General features: G+C 43.1%; 1 protein-coding gene across 1 annotated transcript in view; it reads left to right on the forward strand.

Moving 5' to 3' along the window:
* Positions 1-13,921, forward strand: part of LOC128643912 (RNA-binding protein 26) — a gene marked incomplete at both ends in the record, with an annotated part of 61,805 nt that extends 47,884 nt beyond the window's left edge. Inside the window, 2 exons of the mRNA XM_053696682.1 lie at positions 13,016-13,183; positions 13,817-13,921. Of these exons, the coding sequence (XP_053552657.1) occupies positions 13,016-13,183; positions 13,817-13,921 (273 nt within the window). The remainder of the gene's footprint in view (positions 1-13,015; positions 13,184-13,816) is intronic.
* Positions 13,922-14,638: the final 717 nt, after the last annotated feature.

The following is a 14,638-nucleotide window of genomic DNA, read 5'->3' on the forward strand; positions in this document are numbered from 1 at the left end:
AAGATATCCAGGATTCTGTCATTTCACCAAGATGGTTTGGAGAAGGGTCTTGCCGCTAGTTCTTTAAAGGGACAGATTTTGGCATTGTCGGTTTTGTTGCATAGGAGACTCGCTGAGCTCCCTGACATTCAATCTTTTGTTCAGGCTCTGTCTAGAATCAGGACTGTCTTTAGACAGTTGGCTACACCTTGGAGCTTAAACTTAGTCCTTAAGGTTTTGCAGAGGGTTCCGTTTGAACCCATGCATTCCATAGACAAGATTCTGTCCTCGAAGGTTCTCTTCCTGTTGGCTATTGCATCGGCATGCAGAGTATATGCAATGTGATCCTCCTTATCTGGTGTTTCATGCAGATAAGGCTGTACTTTGGACTGGCTTGGGGTTTCTCCCCAAGGTGGTGTCTGACCGTAACATCAATCAAGAAATAGTTGTTCCTTCTTTGTGTCCTAACCCTTCTTCAAAGGAGTGGTTACTTCATAACCTGGATGTGGTTCGTGCCTTGAAGTTCTGTCTTCAGGCTACAAAGGATTTCAGACAGTCTACATCTCTTTTTGTGGTGTATTCTGGGAAGCGCAAGGGGCAAAGGGCCTCTGCTACTTTGTCTTTTTGGTTGAGGAGTTTGATTCGCTTGGCTTATGAGACAGCGGGACATAAACCTCCTCAGAGGATCACGACTCATTCAACTAGAGCTGTGGCTTTGTCTTGGGCCTTCAAGAATGAGGCTTCTATGGGGCAAATTTGTAAGGCGGCTACCTGGTCCTCCTTACACACTTTTACAAAGTTTTACAAATTTGATGTTTTTGCTTCTGCGGAAGCTGTTTTTGGGAGACAGGTTTTGCAGGCTGTGGTGCCCTCAGATTAGGGCTTGCCTTTTACCCTCCTGGTCTCATTCAGTGTCCTCTAGAGCTTGGGTGTATGTTCCCAATAGTAATGAATGATGCAGTGGACTCTCCTCCCCTTTAGATGGAAAACATAAATTATGCTTACCTGATAATTTTATTTCGATCGAGGGGAGGAGAGTCCACTGCTCCCGCCTGTATCTCCGTTGGGTGGCCCTAAATTTATTCATTTTCTGGCACCTTTTTACCCTGATATTTCTACTGTTTCTGGTTCCCTCTGCAGAATGACTGCAGAGCTAGGGTGTCTTTGCCTCCTCCTGGTGGCCAGGTTCTTAATTCCCAATAGTAATGAATGATGCCGTGGATGAAATTATCAGGTAAGCATAATTTATGTTTTTGCTTGCTTTATATATATATATATATAGAAGAAAAGAAGTTTGGCACTATAAGTCTGCACAACTTTGGGACTATTATTTCTGCTGCAGGAATATTGGGGAGGGAGCAGGCACTGGACTGGTGTGTTTTCAGTAGTTCTTTTTTTTTTTTTTTTTTTTGGTTTCTTGCAAGATGGACCATGATTCTGTGTCACCTGCTGAGTGCAAGCATTGTTTTGAGAGTCCAGTTGAACCCCCATTACCTTAGTGTTCAGAGAACTTTAATGTACAAGACAGACTTTTTGTCACTTAGCAGCTTTCTCCTCACGTGTCCCAAGCCTTAACACAGTCAGTGCCCTGCGGTTCCTCTTAATCTCCTGGAGGAGTGTTTTTGCGTGCAGAGATTACAGCCCAATTATCCCCGGCGGTATCTGAGGCGTTAGCTGCCATTCCCCAGCTTCAGGGGCGACACAAGTAAAATTAGAGAATCAGCTTGGCGGGATTGGCATGCGTGCCAGTAAGTCATGCTTTGCAGAATTTAAGCATCTGAGATAGCCCCCTGCTCTTTTCTTTTTTTTTTTCTCCCCCCCCCCCCAATCTCCCCATCATTCCTATGTCTGTGTATCCTTCCCCTCATCCCTCCCCCATGCGTAAGGTACACTGCCCGGGTATGTCTGACAGGGCTGCTGGACTAATAGATTTGCTTACTCTAGGCCGATTTAGGTTTGTTTATAACTGCACCCATCGAATCCTTAGATTAATGACTATTCCTCCCCTATAGCATGGGATTGGGTGTTCACGTAATATGCTAGTGACAGGTGAAGAGTGAGATGAAACTGTTATTTTTCTTGCGACTTTTATATATTACTTGATATGAATGATAAGCTTGCACTGCTTGTAAAATACTAACTGGTCTCAGTCACTGTATACTTTGATTGTTTGTGATATAAGTTAACTGATTGTATTGTTACTACTTTAACATGAATAAAAACGTTTAAAATTAAAAACACTGGCAAATAAAGCAGACCCGATTACAAAAAAAAAATTAGAGAATCGGATAGTAAGGTTGCGGATCCAGTCCAGACTAACCAAGTAGCTCTTTCTCATAAGTCTGAAGAGGAAGACACTTTGGTAACTTCTGAGGGTGGAATCTCAGATTTGGATAGTGTAATTCCTTCTTCTGATGCTGACGTTGTTTCCTTCACATTTAAGCTTGAACACCTTTGTGTTTTGTTAAAGGAGGTTTTTGCTACCTTTGACGACTCAGACACTCCTGTCGTTGTCGACCCTAAAAAAATTAGCAAATAAGATATTTTGATGTTCCCTCCTCTGTGGAGGTGTTTCCTGTGCCTGACTGTGCTTCTGAGATCATTGCTCGGGAATGGGAGAGACCTAGAATTCCCTTTTCCCCTTCTCCAGTGTTCAGAAAAAAGTTCCTGTGGCTGACTCCTTTAAGGAGTCTTGGCAGATGGTACCTGAGGTGGAGGGGGCAATTTCTACCCTGGCTAAGAGAACTACTATTCCCATTGAGGATAGTTGCTTGTTCAAGGACCCGATGGATAAGAAGCTGGAGGCTTACTTAAAAAAGATGTCAGCCAGCAGTGTGTATTGCTACCGTGACAAGTGCAGCGGCCTATTGCTTTGACGCCTTTTCTGAATCTCTTAAAGCAGAGACTCCTTTGGAAGAAATTCAAGACAGGATCAAGGCTCTTAAGTTAGTCAATTCTTTTATTACTAATGCCTCTTTGCAAGTCATCAAGTTGGGAGCCACAGTATCTGGTTTTGCGATCTTGGCGCGCAGAGCGTTTTGGCTGAAGTCTTGGTCAGCGGATGTTTCTTCCAAGTCTTAACTTTTGCCAATTTTTTACAAGGGTAATCCTTGTTTGGGCCGGGTTTGGCATGAAATTATTTCCGATATCACTGGCAGTAAAGGATCTTTTCTGCCACAAGACAAGCGGAATAGACCGAAAGGACGTCAGAGTAATTTTCGTTCCTTTTGTAACTTCAGAGGAAAGTCTTCCCCCCCTCCTCTGCCAAGCAGGAACAGTCCAAGCCTTCTTGGAAACCCAGTCAGTCTTGGCACAAGGGGAAGCAATCCAAGAAGCCTGCAGCTGAGTCTAAGTCTGCATGAAGGGTTTGCCCCCGATCCGGGACCGGATCAAGTGGGGGGCAGACTCTGTTTTCTCAGGCATGGATATGAGATGTTCCAGATCCGTGGGCTGTGGACATAGTTTCCCAGGGTTACAAATTGGAATTCAAGACCGTTCCTCCCAGAGACAGGTTCCACCTCTCAAGATTATCTGTAGACCAAATAAAAAGAGAGGCATTCTTGAAATGTGTACAAGACCTTTCCCTTATGGGAGTGATAGTTCCAGTACAAGAACAGGGTCTGGGGTTCTATTCCAATCTGTGGTTCCCAAAAAGGAGGGAGTGTTCAGGCCTATTCTAGATCTAAAGTGTCTAAACAAGTTTCTCAGAGTGCCGTCCTTCAAAATGGAGACTATCCGTCCTATTCTCCCTTTAGTGCAAGAGGGTCAGTTCATGACTAACATAGACCTGAAGGACGCGTACCTCCATGTTCCCATTCACAGGGATCATCACAAATTTCTAAGATTTGCCTTTCTGCACAGACACTTTGTTTAGTTTGTGGCTCTTCCTTTTGGCCTTGCCACAGCTCCCAGAATTTTTTTCAAAGGTCTTGGAGGCTCTTTTGGCAGTGATTCAGTCTCTGGGAATTGCAGTAGCGCCTTATCTGGACGACATTCTGGTACAGGCGCCATCTTTTCAACTTGCAAAATCTCACACAGAGATATTGTTGTCTTTTTTCTTCGCGCTCACGCATGGAAGTTGAATTTGGGAAAGAGTGTTCCGGCCACAAGGGTGGTCTTTCTAGGAACAATTATAGATTCCCTTTCACAGAAGATATTCCTGATGGAAGTAAGAAAAGCAAAGATTCTGTCCTCTTACCTAACTCTACAGGCTGTGGTACATTCATCAGTGGCCCAATGTATGGAGGTGATTGGTCTGATGGTGGCTTCCATGGACATAGTTCCTTTTGCCCGATTCCATCTGAGGGCTCTAAAACTATGCATGCTCAGTCAATGGAACGGAGATTATGCAGATCTGTCTCAAAAGTTAGCTCTAGATCAGAGGACAAGAGATTCTCTTCCATGGTGGCTGTCTCAAGAACATCTGTCTCAGGGGACATGCTTTTGGAGACCTTCATGGGTGATTGTGACCATGGACGCCAGCCTGGTGGGCTAGGGAGCAGTCTGGGACTTGTTGAAGGCTCAGGGACTTTGGTCTCAGGAAAAATCTACTCTCCCTATAGAGTTGGGAGCAATCTTCAATTCTTTGATGGCTTGGCCTCAGCTGGCTTTAGCCCGGTTTATCAGGTACCTGTCGGACAACATAATCTTGGTGGCTTACATCAACCACCCGGGAGGAACTCGGAGTTCCTTAGCCATGAAGGTTCACAATTGTTTATCTGCCATCCACATTCCAGGAGTGGACAAGTGGGAGGTGTATTTTCTGAGCAGACAAACTTTTCATCCCGGGGAGTGGGAACTCCATCTGGAGGTATTCTCCAGATTAACCATCAAATAGGGGAAACTGGAATTGGAATCTGATGGCGTCTCGATAGAATGCCAAGCTTCCAAAGTACGGTTCAACATTGAGGGATCCTCAGGCCTTCCTGATAGATGCTCTGGCAGTTCTTTGGAACTTCAGGTTGGCATACCTTTTTCCTCTATTTGCTCTCCTTCCACGGGTCATTGCTCGTATCAAGCAGGAGACAGCGTCTGTGATTCTAATAGCTTCTGCGTGACCTTGCAGGATCTGGTTTGCAGACCTAGTGGAAATGTCATCTCTTCCACCTGAGGAAGGGCCTTCTACTTCAGGGTCCTTTTTCTTCAATCTCAAAGCAGTCAGTTTCAGAGAAACGAGATTTGGATGAACGCTTGATTTTTGAGTCGGTCGTTGAGACCCTGATGCAGGCTCCTAAGCCTGTTACTAGAAGGATTTACCATAAAATATGGCGTAAATATCTTTATTGGTGTGAATCCGAAGGATACTCTTGGTGTAGGGTCAGGATTCCAAGAATTGTATCTTTTCTCCAGGAGGGTCTGGAGAAGGGTTTATCTGTCAGTACCTTAAAGGGGCAGATTTCTGCTTTATCTGTTTTGCTGCACAAGCGTCTGACGGATGTGCCTGATGTGCAATCTTTTTGTCAGGCCTTTATTAGAATTAGGCCTGTGCTCCTCCGTGGAGTCTTAATCTTGTTCTTAAAGTTTTGCAGCATGCTCCGTTTGAGCCTATGCATTCTATAGATATTAAGTTGTTATCTTGGAACGTTTTGTTTCTTACAGCTATCTCTTCTGCTCGAATAGTTTATAAAATTTCTGCTTTACAGTGCGACTCGCCTTATCTTATATTTCATGCCGATAAGGCTGTTCTTTGCACAAAGTTTGGGTTTCTGCAGGCTGTGGTGCCTTTTTTTAGTTAAATTCTTTTTATTAATTGTTAAACAGGGAGTGTTACAAAAGAAAAAAAGGAAACGATACAAGATCATACATTGCATGTTTTACAATTTCTGTATAGTCTGTCCTCCTCCATGAACGACACCCTATTCATTAATCATAGTCATAGAGAGAGGAAGGAATGACATAGTGTAACAAGTTTTTCAGTGTAAAACAAAGTGAGACTAAAAGAAAATAAATAAAAATTAAAAAGGTAATAATAAGGGAGAAGAAAAAAAAAAAAAAAAGGGGGGGGAAGGGGGAAGAGTTGTCCGGGCCCGGGGGGGGTCTATCTAATTAGGGGTAAGATCTAATATAACAGAGCTAGTCAGTAATATTTCGTTTGTATTCGTCCCAGATATACTGAAGGGCCGTAAAGTTGTCGGTAATACCTCTCTTATAGGCAGAGTATTCCTCAAGTTCTAGTAATTCTGATACTTTATCACGCCAGTTGGTTAGTGTAGGGATATCTCTTGTCCTCCACATTTTAGCTATTAACAATTTTACACTGTTCGTAAAGATACGAAAAAGAGGGGTTAAGGACCTGCAGGGCAATTTGGTGGATTTATTCAAAAGCCAGATCAGAGGGTCAGGTGGGATCGAGATTTGAAAAATAGTTTCGATTTCATGTATGACCTCATACCAGTAGTGGTTCAGACGTGAACACCACCACCACATGTGGCCCATCCCGCTGCCCACATGCCTGCACCTCCAGCACCTGTCGCTTGTAGATGAGAACAGGCGGTGGAGTCTGCGGGGGGTTAGGTACCAGCAGTGTAAGATTTTGTAATTGGTCTCTATAATGGATGAAGAGACAGATGATCTTTTTGTGTTTAAGAATATGTTGACTGCCACCTGTGGAAGAATTATTTTCCCTAGTTCTCTTTCCCACATCTCGATGGAGTAGGGGAGATTTCCCGGGGGAGGTTGAAGAAGGATTTTATATATCATAGATAGGGAGTGCCTGGTTGGTGTGTTAGTCAGGTATAATTTCTCTAAGTTAGTAGGAGTGCGGGTCAGGTTATTTTTATTGCTGTGGGTAGAGATGTAGTTATGAACGCGTCTATAAGTAAACCAGTTTTTCGCCCAGTCAAATCCCTTGTCTATTAGCTGTTTTTGTGTGCACAAGACCTCGTTGGTAGTTATGTCATAGGCAGAAATATCTTTTATTACCATATCCAATGGTGGTGGAGCCCTTGGATACGTCAGGGAGAACTCTGGGTTATATGTTAAGGACGTCAAGGGACTAGGAATAGACGAAAGGAGAGGGTGATGCATGTTTGTCATTCTCCAGATCTGAGCGGTCTCCTTAATAATAGGGTTAGGAATTCGTCTAATTGTCACGTTAAGGTCTGGGCGCCAGCAAAGGCTCGGGAGGGGAATGTCTGGGGACAACTGTCTCTCTAAGCGAACCCACCGTCTCTGGGATGTCCCCACTCTCCAGTCGAGGATCCTCTGCAGGTAGATGGCGTTTCTGTACTCGTGAAGGTTGGGCACACTTAGTCCCCCCTGTGGTTTCAATAGAAACATTGTGTCTCTATTGATTCTTGGAGGTTTATTATCCCAGATGAAGGTGCCAAACAGGTTTTGTATTTGGGTTATGTATTTAGGGTGTATGGGGATTGGGAGAGCCCCCATGATATAAAGTAATCTCGGGAAAGTATTCATCTTTATTGTGTTTATCCGACCCCACCAAGAGAGCTTTTTTGCCTTCCAGGAGGATAGGTCGCGCATTATTGTGGTTTTGAGAGGGATAAAGTTATCACGGAATAGCGCGTCGAATGAGCGAGAGAGGTTGATGCCCAGGTATTTTAAGGTGCCTCTGCACCATCTAAGAGGGCAATCCCGTTTGATGAATTCCACCGAGCTGGGCGGGAGGCCAATGTCTAGGATCTCAGACTTGTTGTGGTTTATGAGAAAGTCCGCTAGATCTTGGAAAGTAGAGAGTTCCGATAGGAGAGCGGGGATCGAGGTTTCGGGGTTGGTAAGGGTAAGTAGAATGTCGTCCGCGAATATTGACAGTTTATAAGTGTCCTGAGCTATGGATATTCCAGTTATATCTGTATTGTTTCTGATTTTAGAGGCCAATGTTTCAATGAATAGTGCGAATAATAAGGGGGAGAGAGGGCAGCCCTGACGAGTGCCATTCTTTATTGCTATTGGGGGGGATAGGGAACCGTTAAGTATGATACTAGCGCTAGGAGAATTATATAATGAAAATATTCTCTTTAAGGTGATTGGGCCAAAGCCAAAGGCTTCAAGAGATGATCGAAGGAAGGACCAGTTGACCTGATCGAAAGCCTTTTCCGCGTCTGTGGAGACTACTACCGCAGGGAATTTATTTTGGGAGATATACCAAATCAGTTGTATGTTTCGAACAGTATTGTCCCTTGCCTCACGGCCAGGGACAAAACCTACTTGATCATTGTGGATGAGGTTAGGGAGGAGACGGTTTACACGATTAGCGATAATTTTCGCGAAAATCTTTAAGTCCGAGTTAATTAGTGAGATCGGGCGATAATTCGATACTGTATCTGGGGACTTGTTAGGCTTAGGGATGACCGAGATATGGGCCCGGAGGGAAGTGGGGTGGAAGTCTTTTTCTCCATCTACACTGCAGAAGTATCTTAGAAGGTATGGAGAAAGCAATTCCTTGAATTGGATATAGTATGAGTTTCCGAATCCGTCAGGGCCAGGGGTCTTTCCTGGGGGGAGAGAGGAGATAACTCCAATGATTTCCTCTTCATTAAATGGGTTATCTAATTCGTCTCTCTGTTCATTAGTTAGTTTTGGGAGGTTTAGGCTGGAGAGATAGTCGTTAATGTCTTCCTGGGAAGGGGGATCTCTGTCGCGTCTGATATTATAGAGGTTATCGTAATAGTCTTTAAAAGCTAATAAGATGTCAGAGGTCGAGTGTTTAGTAGAACCATCAGTTCCCCGAATACCCATTATGTGTCGTATTTCTTCTTTTAAGTTGGCGAGCAAGCATTCTACCCTGCTTGTTTGCTCCCTCGTAATATATCTTTCTAAGAAATAGGGCTTTTTGTTTGGCCTGAGTACCCAAAAGGAGATTAAGTTGTTGGCGTTTGTGTGTAATGCTTTCTAGGAGGGAGGAGCTTGTGGGGAACGTTTTGTGTGCTTCTTGAAGTTTAGCGAGATCAATTAGAAGTGAGTTAAGATAAGTCTGCTGTTGTTTCTTCTTAGCGGCTTTGAGAGCTATCAGTTCGCCTCTGATGACGCATTTATGTGCGTTCCATATACTATGAATGTCTACGTCAGTAGTGTCATTGTCTCTAAAGTAGTCTACTAGAGCCTTTTGTATCTGAGCGTAGGTCACTGGGTCTCTAAGCATGGAGTCGTCAAATTTCCAGTTAGGTGGAGAGGGAGAGGAAGGGGACCAGTTAAATTGACAGCTGATCATTGCATGGTCCGACCAGGTCAATGGGTGAATTTCTGTTTTCGTAATATGTGACAAGTTGGATACGTCTGTAAAAATGTAGTCGATTCTAGTGTAAAGTCGATGTGGGTTGGAATAGAACGTGTAGTCCCTGACGTCGGGATGTTGGAGTCTCCAAGTGTCGTGTAACGTGAGCTGAAATAGGGATTGTTGGATATGTTTCAAGGTTTTATTAGGTACTGAGGATGTACCTGTCGAGCAATCAAGGGGTGGGTGAAGTGCTAAGTTAAAGTCTCCCCCCAGAACCATGTTGCCTTTAGCTACCTCCAAAATTTTCTTACTAAGCGTATTGAAGAAGGGAGCAGGGTTGACATTGGGGGCATATAGATTCACCAATGTAATTGGCTTGTGGAATAGGGAGCCGACTAAAATAATATACCTCCCCTCGTTGTCTTTGTGTATGGAAGAGATTTGAAGTGGGAGATGTCTGCTCAGTAGAATTCCCACCCCGTTATGTTTGGTTGTGTGAGAATAGAGATATACCTCACCATACTTCTGCAAGCTAGACTTGGGTTCTCGACCCCTCTTAAAGTGAGTCTCTTGAATGAAAAGGATATCTCCTCTATTCCGTTTATAATCTCTTAGGGCCATGGATCTTTTTTGTGGGCTGTTAAAACCCTTTACATTGTGGGAGATTAGCTTAATTTGAGTTCGTGTAGTATCCATTAATTTAAAAGGGGAGATGAGTAGGTTATCAATAGTGGGCTGATCTTATTAGTGTGAAAGAGTGCCTTCCCCCGGACCGGACAAAAATGAACTAAAAAACATACATAACCGTTGAACTTTAAGAACAAAACAGGAAACAACAAGCAATAAAAGACATGAGCATAATAAACTTTTAACAGTGTATTGACAAAATTTGTTACAGTGCTGAGATAGTAGGGCTTTGTTTCTCCTTTTCGCCTAGGTCTATTAACTGGGGCTGTAGGAGTTAACACTAGAGAGTCTATGGAACCATAAAGTAGTAAATCTCTAGATAGTATGAAGAAAACTGGGGTGTGCCTTGGGCTATTGAAACCCAGGAGGTTAAGTACAGGGCAGACTGAGGTTGTACAAAAATCAGATTATTAGATAACTATCTATGTGTGTTACACTTGGGTATGAGAGTGCCCCATAAGGTATGGAAGCCGGTAATAACGTCCTCTGCATCAGATTCAATACCTATCTCTACAGCCAACCCCAGCCAACTAATAGGTAAACATTATTAGATGAAAACACTAAGTAGAACTATCAATTATTAACACTTAACAATTGTCACACATACATATCTATACGTTACCACTATATGTATTGTCCTTACAACTTCGCCTCTGCCAGGAAAGCAGCAGAGGTAGAACATGGGCAACAACCCAAGAAGTCCAGGGGGGGTGAGGTACATGTTGCGGGGACAAGAGAGATATAAGGAGTTGTCCTGAGAAAATGATCACTTTGTAGTAGAGCTGGTTGGGTTGGTGTCAGTCTTCCTCCTTTTAGGCTGGACTATGGACCACCGGGGCCTCTGAGCTTCTAATCCGGAAGGGCCCGGTTCAGGTGCTGCTGAAGAAGTGGTAAGGATTTGTTCTTTGGGTGGGTTGAAGTGGATGTTAAGCGATCTTGATAGGAGGTCTAGATCATTATAGTCCTTGTAGGTGAGTTGAGATCCATTATGGTTAACGATTAGGCTGAATGGGTAGCCCCATCTGTACTTTATGTGGTGTTCTTGAAGTGTGCTGGTAATGAATTTAATTTCTTTACGTCTTTGTATTGTGAGTGGACTTAGATCTTGATAGACCTGTAATGAGTGCCCCCGGAAGGTTATAGATTGACGTGTTCTTGCCGCTTGCCATATGGACTCTTTGTCGGTAAAACGTAGAAATCTAATTATGACATCCCGTGGAGGTAGGGGGGGTTTTGGCATAGGACGTAGAGCCCTGTGGGCCCTGTCGATGTCTTCGTTGGGCAATGGAGGAGAGTTAGGGAGCAGGTATTGGAAGAATTCAATAAGATAGTCTCTTAGATGGTCAGCAGGGACCTCCTCAGGGATGCCTCGGATCCGCAGGTTATTCCTGCGTCCCCGGTTATCTAGATCCTCCACTTTATCTTGTAGAGATTGCGTCATGGAGTCCTGGATAGATAACTGTTGTGTATTGGCGCTGACCAAGTTGTTAAGAGATTCCTGACCTTCTTCCAGGTAGTAAATTCTGGCTCCCATCTCATTCAGGTCTCTTTTTAGGTCGCGCATTTCATCTCTAATAAAAGATTTAAGAGACTCTAGATCTGACTTAGAAGGGAGGGATGCAAGTTTAGCCTGTATGGCTTGTAATGAGTCTTGTTGAGAGATTGAAGTTTCAGAGGATCCGTGTGTATCCATGGTCTCAGGTGTATCGTTAGTGGCCGCGGCTGCAGGGTCTGGGGTTTGAAAAAATGAGGACACTGAAGGGGTTTGAGACTGGGGCTTCCCTGGTTTGTCTGTTTTATTCCCTTTTTTGGGGGTCATCGTATTTCCTTTAGGCATATGAGAGGGTGTTGCTGTATGATTTAAGGTCCCTGGGATATAAAACTTTAATCCTCAAACTAGGTGCGGTATGCCTAATATAAATGCTTCTTTATTGCGAGTGGAAGCTGTAGTGTGGTTTATGGGAAGATTTTGGTCTCCTCTTATAGTTAGGGTAAGTCAGGATCTATAATTAGTTAGTGCCTGTAATATTGTGAACAGCCGTGTTTAGATGGCACTGAGTGTTTTAGGCACTAGCTGGGGCAAGCAGGTGGAGCGTTGCCTGTGTCAGCCATGCCGTGTGGTGGAGGTCCTGATCAGATCGCACACCTCGCTCAGCAGCCCCGGGCGAGTGGGGTTAGTCCTGATCCTGGTGAGGAACTGAAGCACACAGGAGCGTGTCACATTTGTGGGCAGATTCTGTATTTGAAGCCTGGCGATGCTCCGGCAAGCAGCGGTAAGGGGCCGTTCCGGTGGTGATGCAGGCCTCCAGGTCACGTGGATGAGAGGACAGTTAGCGGCCCCTTGTCGGGTTAGCAGTAGGATCGCAGCTGTAGTTGGTGAGTCTGTGTTAGTGGTGGGGTATATCAGGCTCGGGTTGCAGAAGTGACTCAAAAGGCAGCAAGGTGGATGGAGGTCGCGGCGATGCCGCGATGAGGGTGTAGTAGTGAGGCCGCAGTCACGGAAGGTACAGGCACCAGTACCGGCTTCTGAAATGTTAGCGTAAGTGTGCAGGGCAACCTCCTTTGGCAGAAAAGTGGCTTTTAGGGATATTTGCAAGCAAAACCTGCATGTTATTAATGCTGAGACTGAAGGTATCTACGGAGCAAACTTAAACTGCGGCCATGTTCCAGCACGGCTTGGCTCCGCCCCCCTGTGGTGCCTTTTTTTATTTAGGTATTCCTGTCTTAGCCCTCCCTAGTCCTCTATGTCCTTTGGCTTGAGTCCACGGCCCACCCGGTATTTAAGTCAGTTTTTTTTACTAAATCACAGGCACCTCTACACCTTGTATTTCTTCTTTTCCCACAATCCCCAGTCGCATGACTGGGGATTGTGGGAAGGAGAGGGATTCTTAACATCTTTGCTGTAGGTGCTCTTTGACTCCTCCTGCTGGCCAGGAGTGATATTTCCAACAGTAATTGAGGACTCTGTGGACTCACTGTATCCGGAAAGAAAGACATTTATCAGGTAAACATATGTTTTGTTTTTTTAATCATTTTGTGAATTACTAAAGGTTGCTGTTTATGAAAACCAGAACAAATCAGTTGATTATGTACTTGTCCTAGCTTTTATTAAGTCGTAATGTAGTTATGTACTTTTTGTTGAAAACGGTTTGTTAAAAAAGTAATTTCTTGCAGATCCTTATATCAAAACTGGAGAAAAATAAAACCATTAAGTCTGAGGACAAAGCAGAAATTTTGAAAACTTTGGAGACGTTGACCAACAGCATTACAAAATTAAGGGATGAACTTAAAGCCGTGTCCACTGGAGGAAATACTATAAAAAACAACAAAAGCAGGGACCAGGTACATTTTATATCTTTGAATATTAGTGTGTGGCTCTATATATGTTCTTTAAAATGATCTAGAGCAGAGATGTTTCTCTCTGACGTAGTATTCTTCCCTATATGGTATAATGCATAGTTTTCCTTCATGTTGTATACCTGCAGATTTTCTCTAAAATAATATTTAGAAGCTGACAGCATGTATTTGCGTGTGCGCGTATGTGTGCATGATATATGAAGCATTACGGTAGGGTTCTACCAAATTTTCACAGCATTTAATATTTGGTATTATCGGTAATATGTGTTTGCTACGTTAAAGATATATTAGTTCCAGCTATGTAATTGTTCTGAAAATCCATAATTCCAACACCACATGCAAAAATGTGCAAAATTGCTACCATTAGTATCTTTAATCATGAATTAATGTTTATATCTTAACACACACTAGGGCTATTTTTATTTTTTTTATTCAACTAATTGTCAGTAATAACCTATATTTTATTATTGATTATATTTGTTGTTTTAATAAATGTATTGAACATTTCAGAATTGTGTCTTTCTGTTTGTCAAGCATTCAGTTACATTAATGTGTGTGTTTTCTTAGTTTCCTTAATTGTATTATTATAAATCTAATTTCCGAGTGTACAACTTATAGATGCAAAAAGAACTTCTTGACACAGAGCTGGACTTGCATAAGAAAATTCAGGCTGGAGAAGATGTAGCTGAATTAAGAAAAAAATATACCGAGCTGCAACTTGAAGTAAGTTGTTAACATTGGGGTGGGTGCAGGAATTCATTGTTGAAAATAAAGGGGAAAAATGGATGTTACCCATATGCAAAATCACTTGAAAGTGATATAGCAAATCTGTAAAAAGCGTACTGGGAAATAACACATGAACTGCTCAAACTCTCACCAGAGTAATTACTTTAAGAGCAGTTATCCTTCAGCTAATCTTTTAACTGTCATCTGCTTGGTGAAAAAAACAAACTGTTAATCGGCATCATGAATGCAGAGTGTACTGTGATCTCTTGGGTATAGCATCTTATTCCTGCATCGTTTCATAGTAAGCGTCCTTAAACAAACTGCTTGCAGGCATTGCCAGATGCACACCCTTTTCCTAGTCTTGGGACAAGCATCCTGAATAAATGTTTCATTTTTTACATAGAGATGTTCATGTGATGTTTTCTAGACAGCTTTTTACATTTATACTGCATCAGTTTCAAGTCATTCAGCGTTTTGGTAACTTCCTCTGTAAAAGTGATGGTCTCACTGACAACAGTGAGACCGCTCTATTACTGCATGCCTCACTCCTTAGACTAAAGACAGCCGCTTTACAGAGTACATTGGCTGTCATTAAGTGGTTAAAAGGACAGTATACTGTAAAATAGTTTTTCCCTTAAAGGGCCACTAAACCCAAAATCTTTCTTTCTTTCATGTAATTAGCAAGAGTCCATGAGCTAGTGACGTATGGGATAT

This window comes from Bombina bombina, unplaced genomic scaffold, assembly GCF_027579735.1.
Source record: "Bombina bombina isolate aBomBom1 unplaced genomic scaffold, aBomBom1.pri scaffold_1285, whole genome shotgun sequence".
NCBI lineage: Eukaryota > Metazoa > Chordata > Amphibia > Anura > Bombinatoridae > Bombina > Bombina bombina.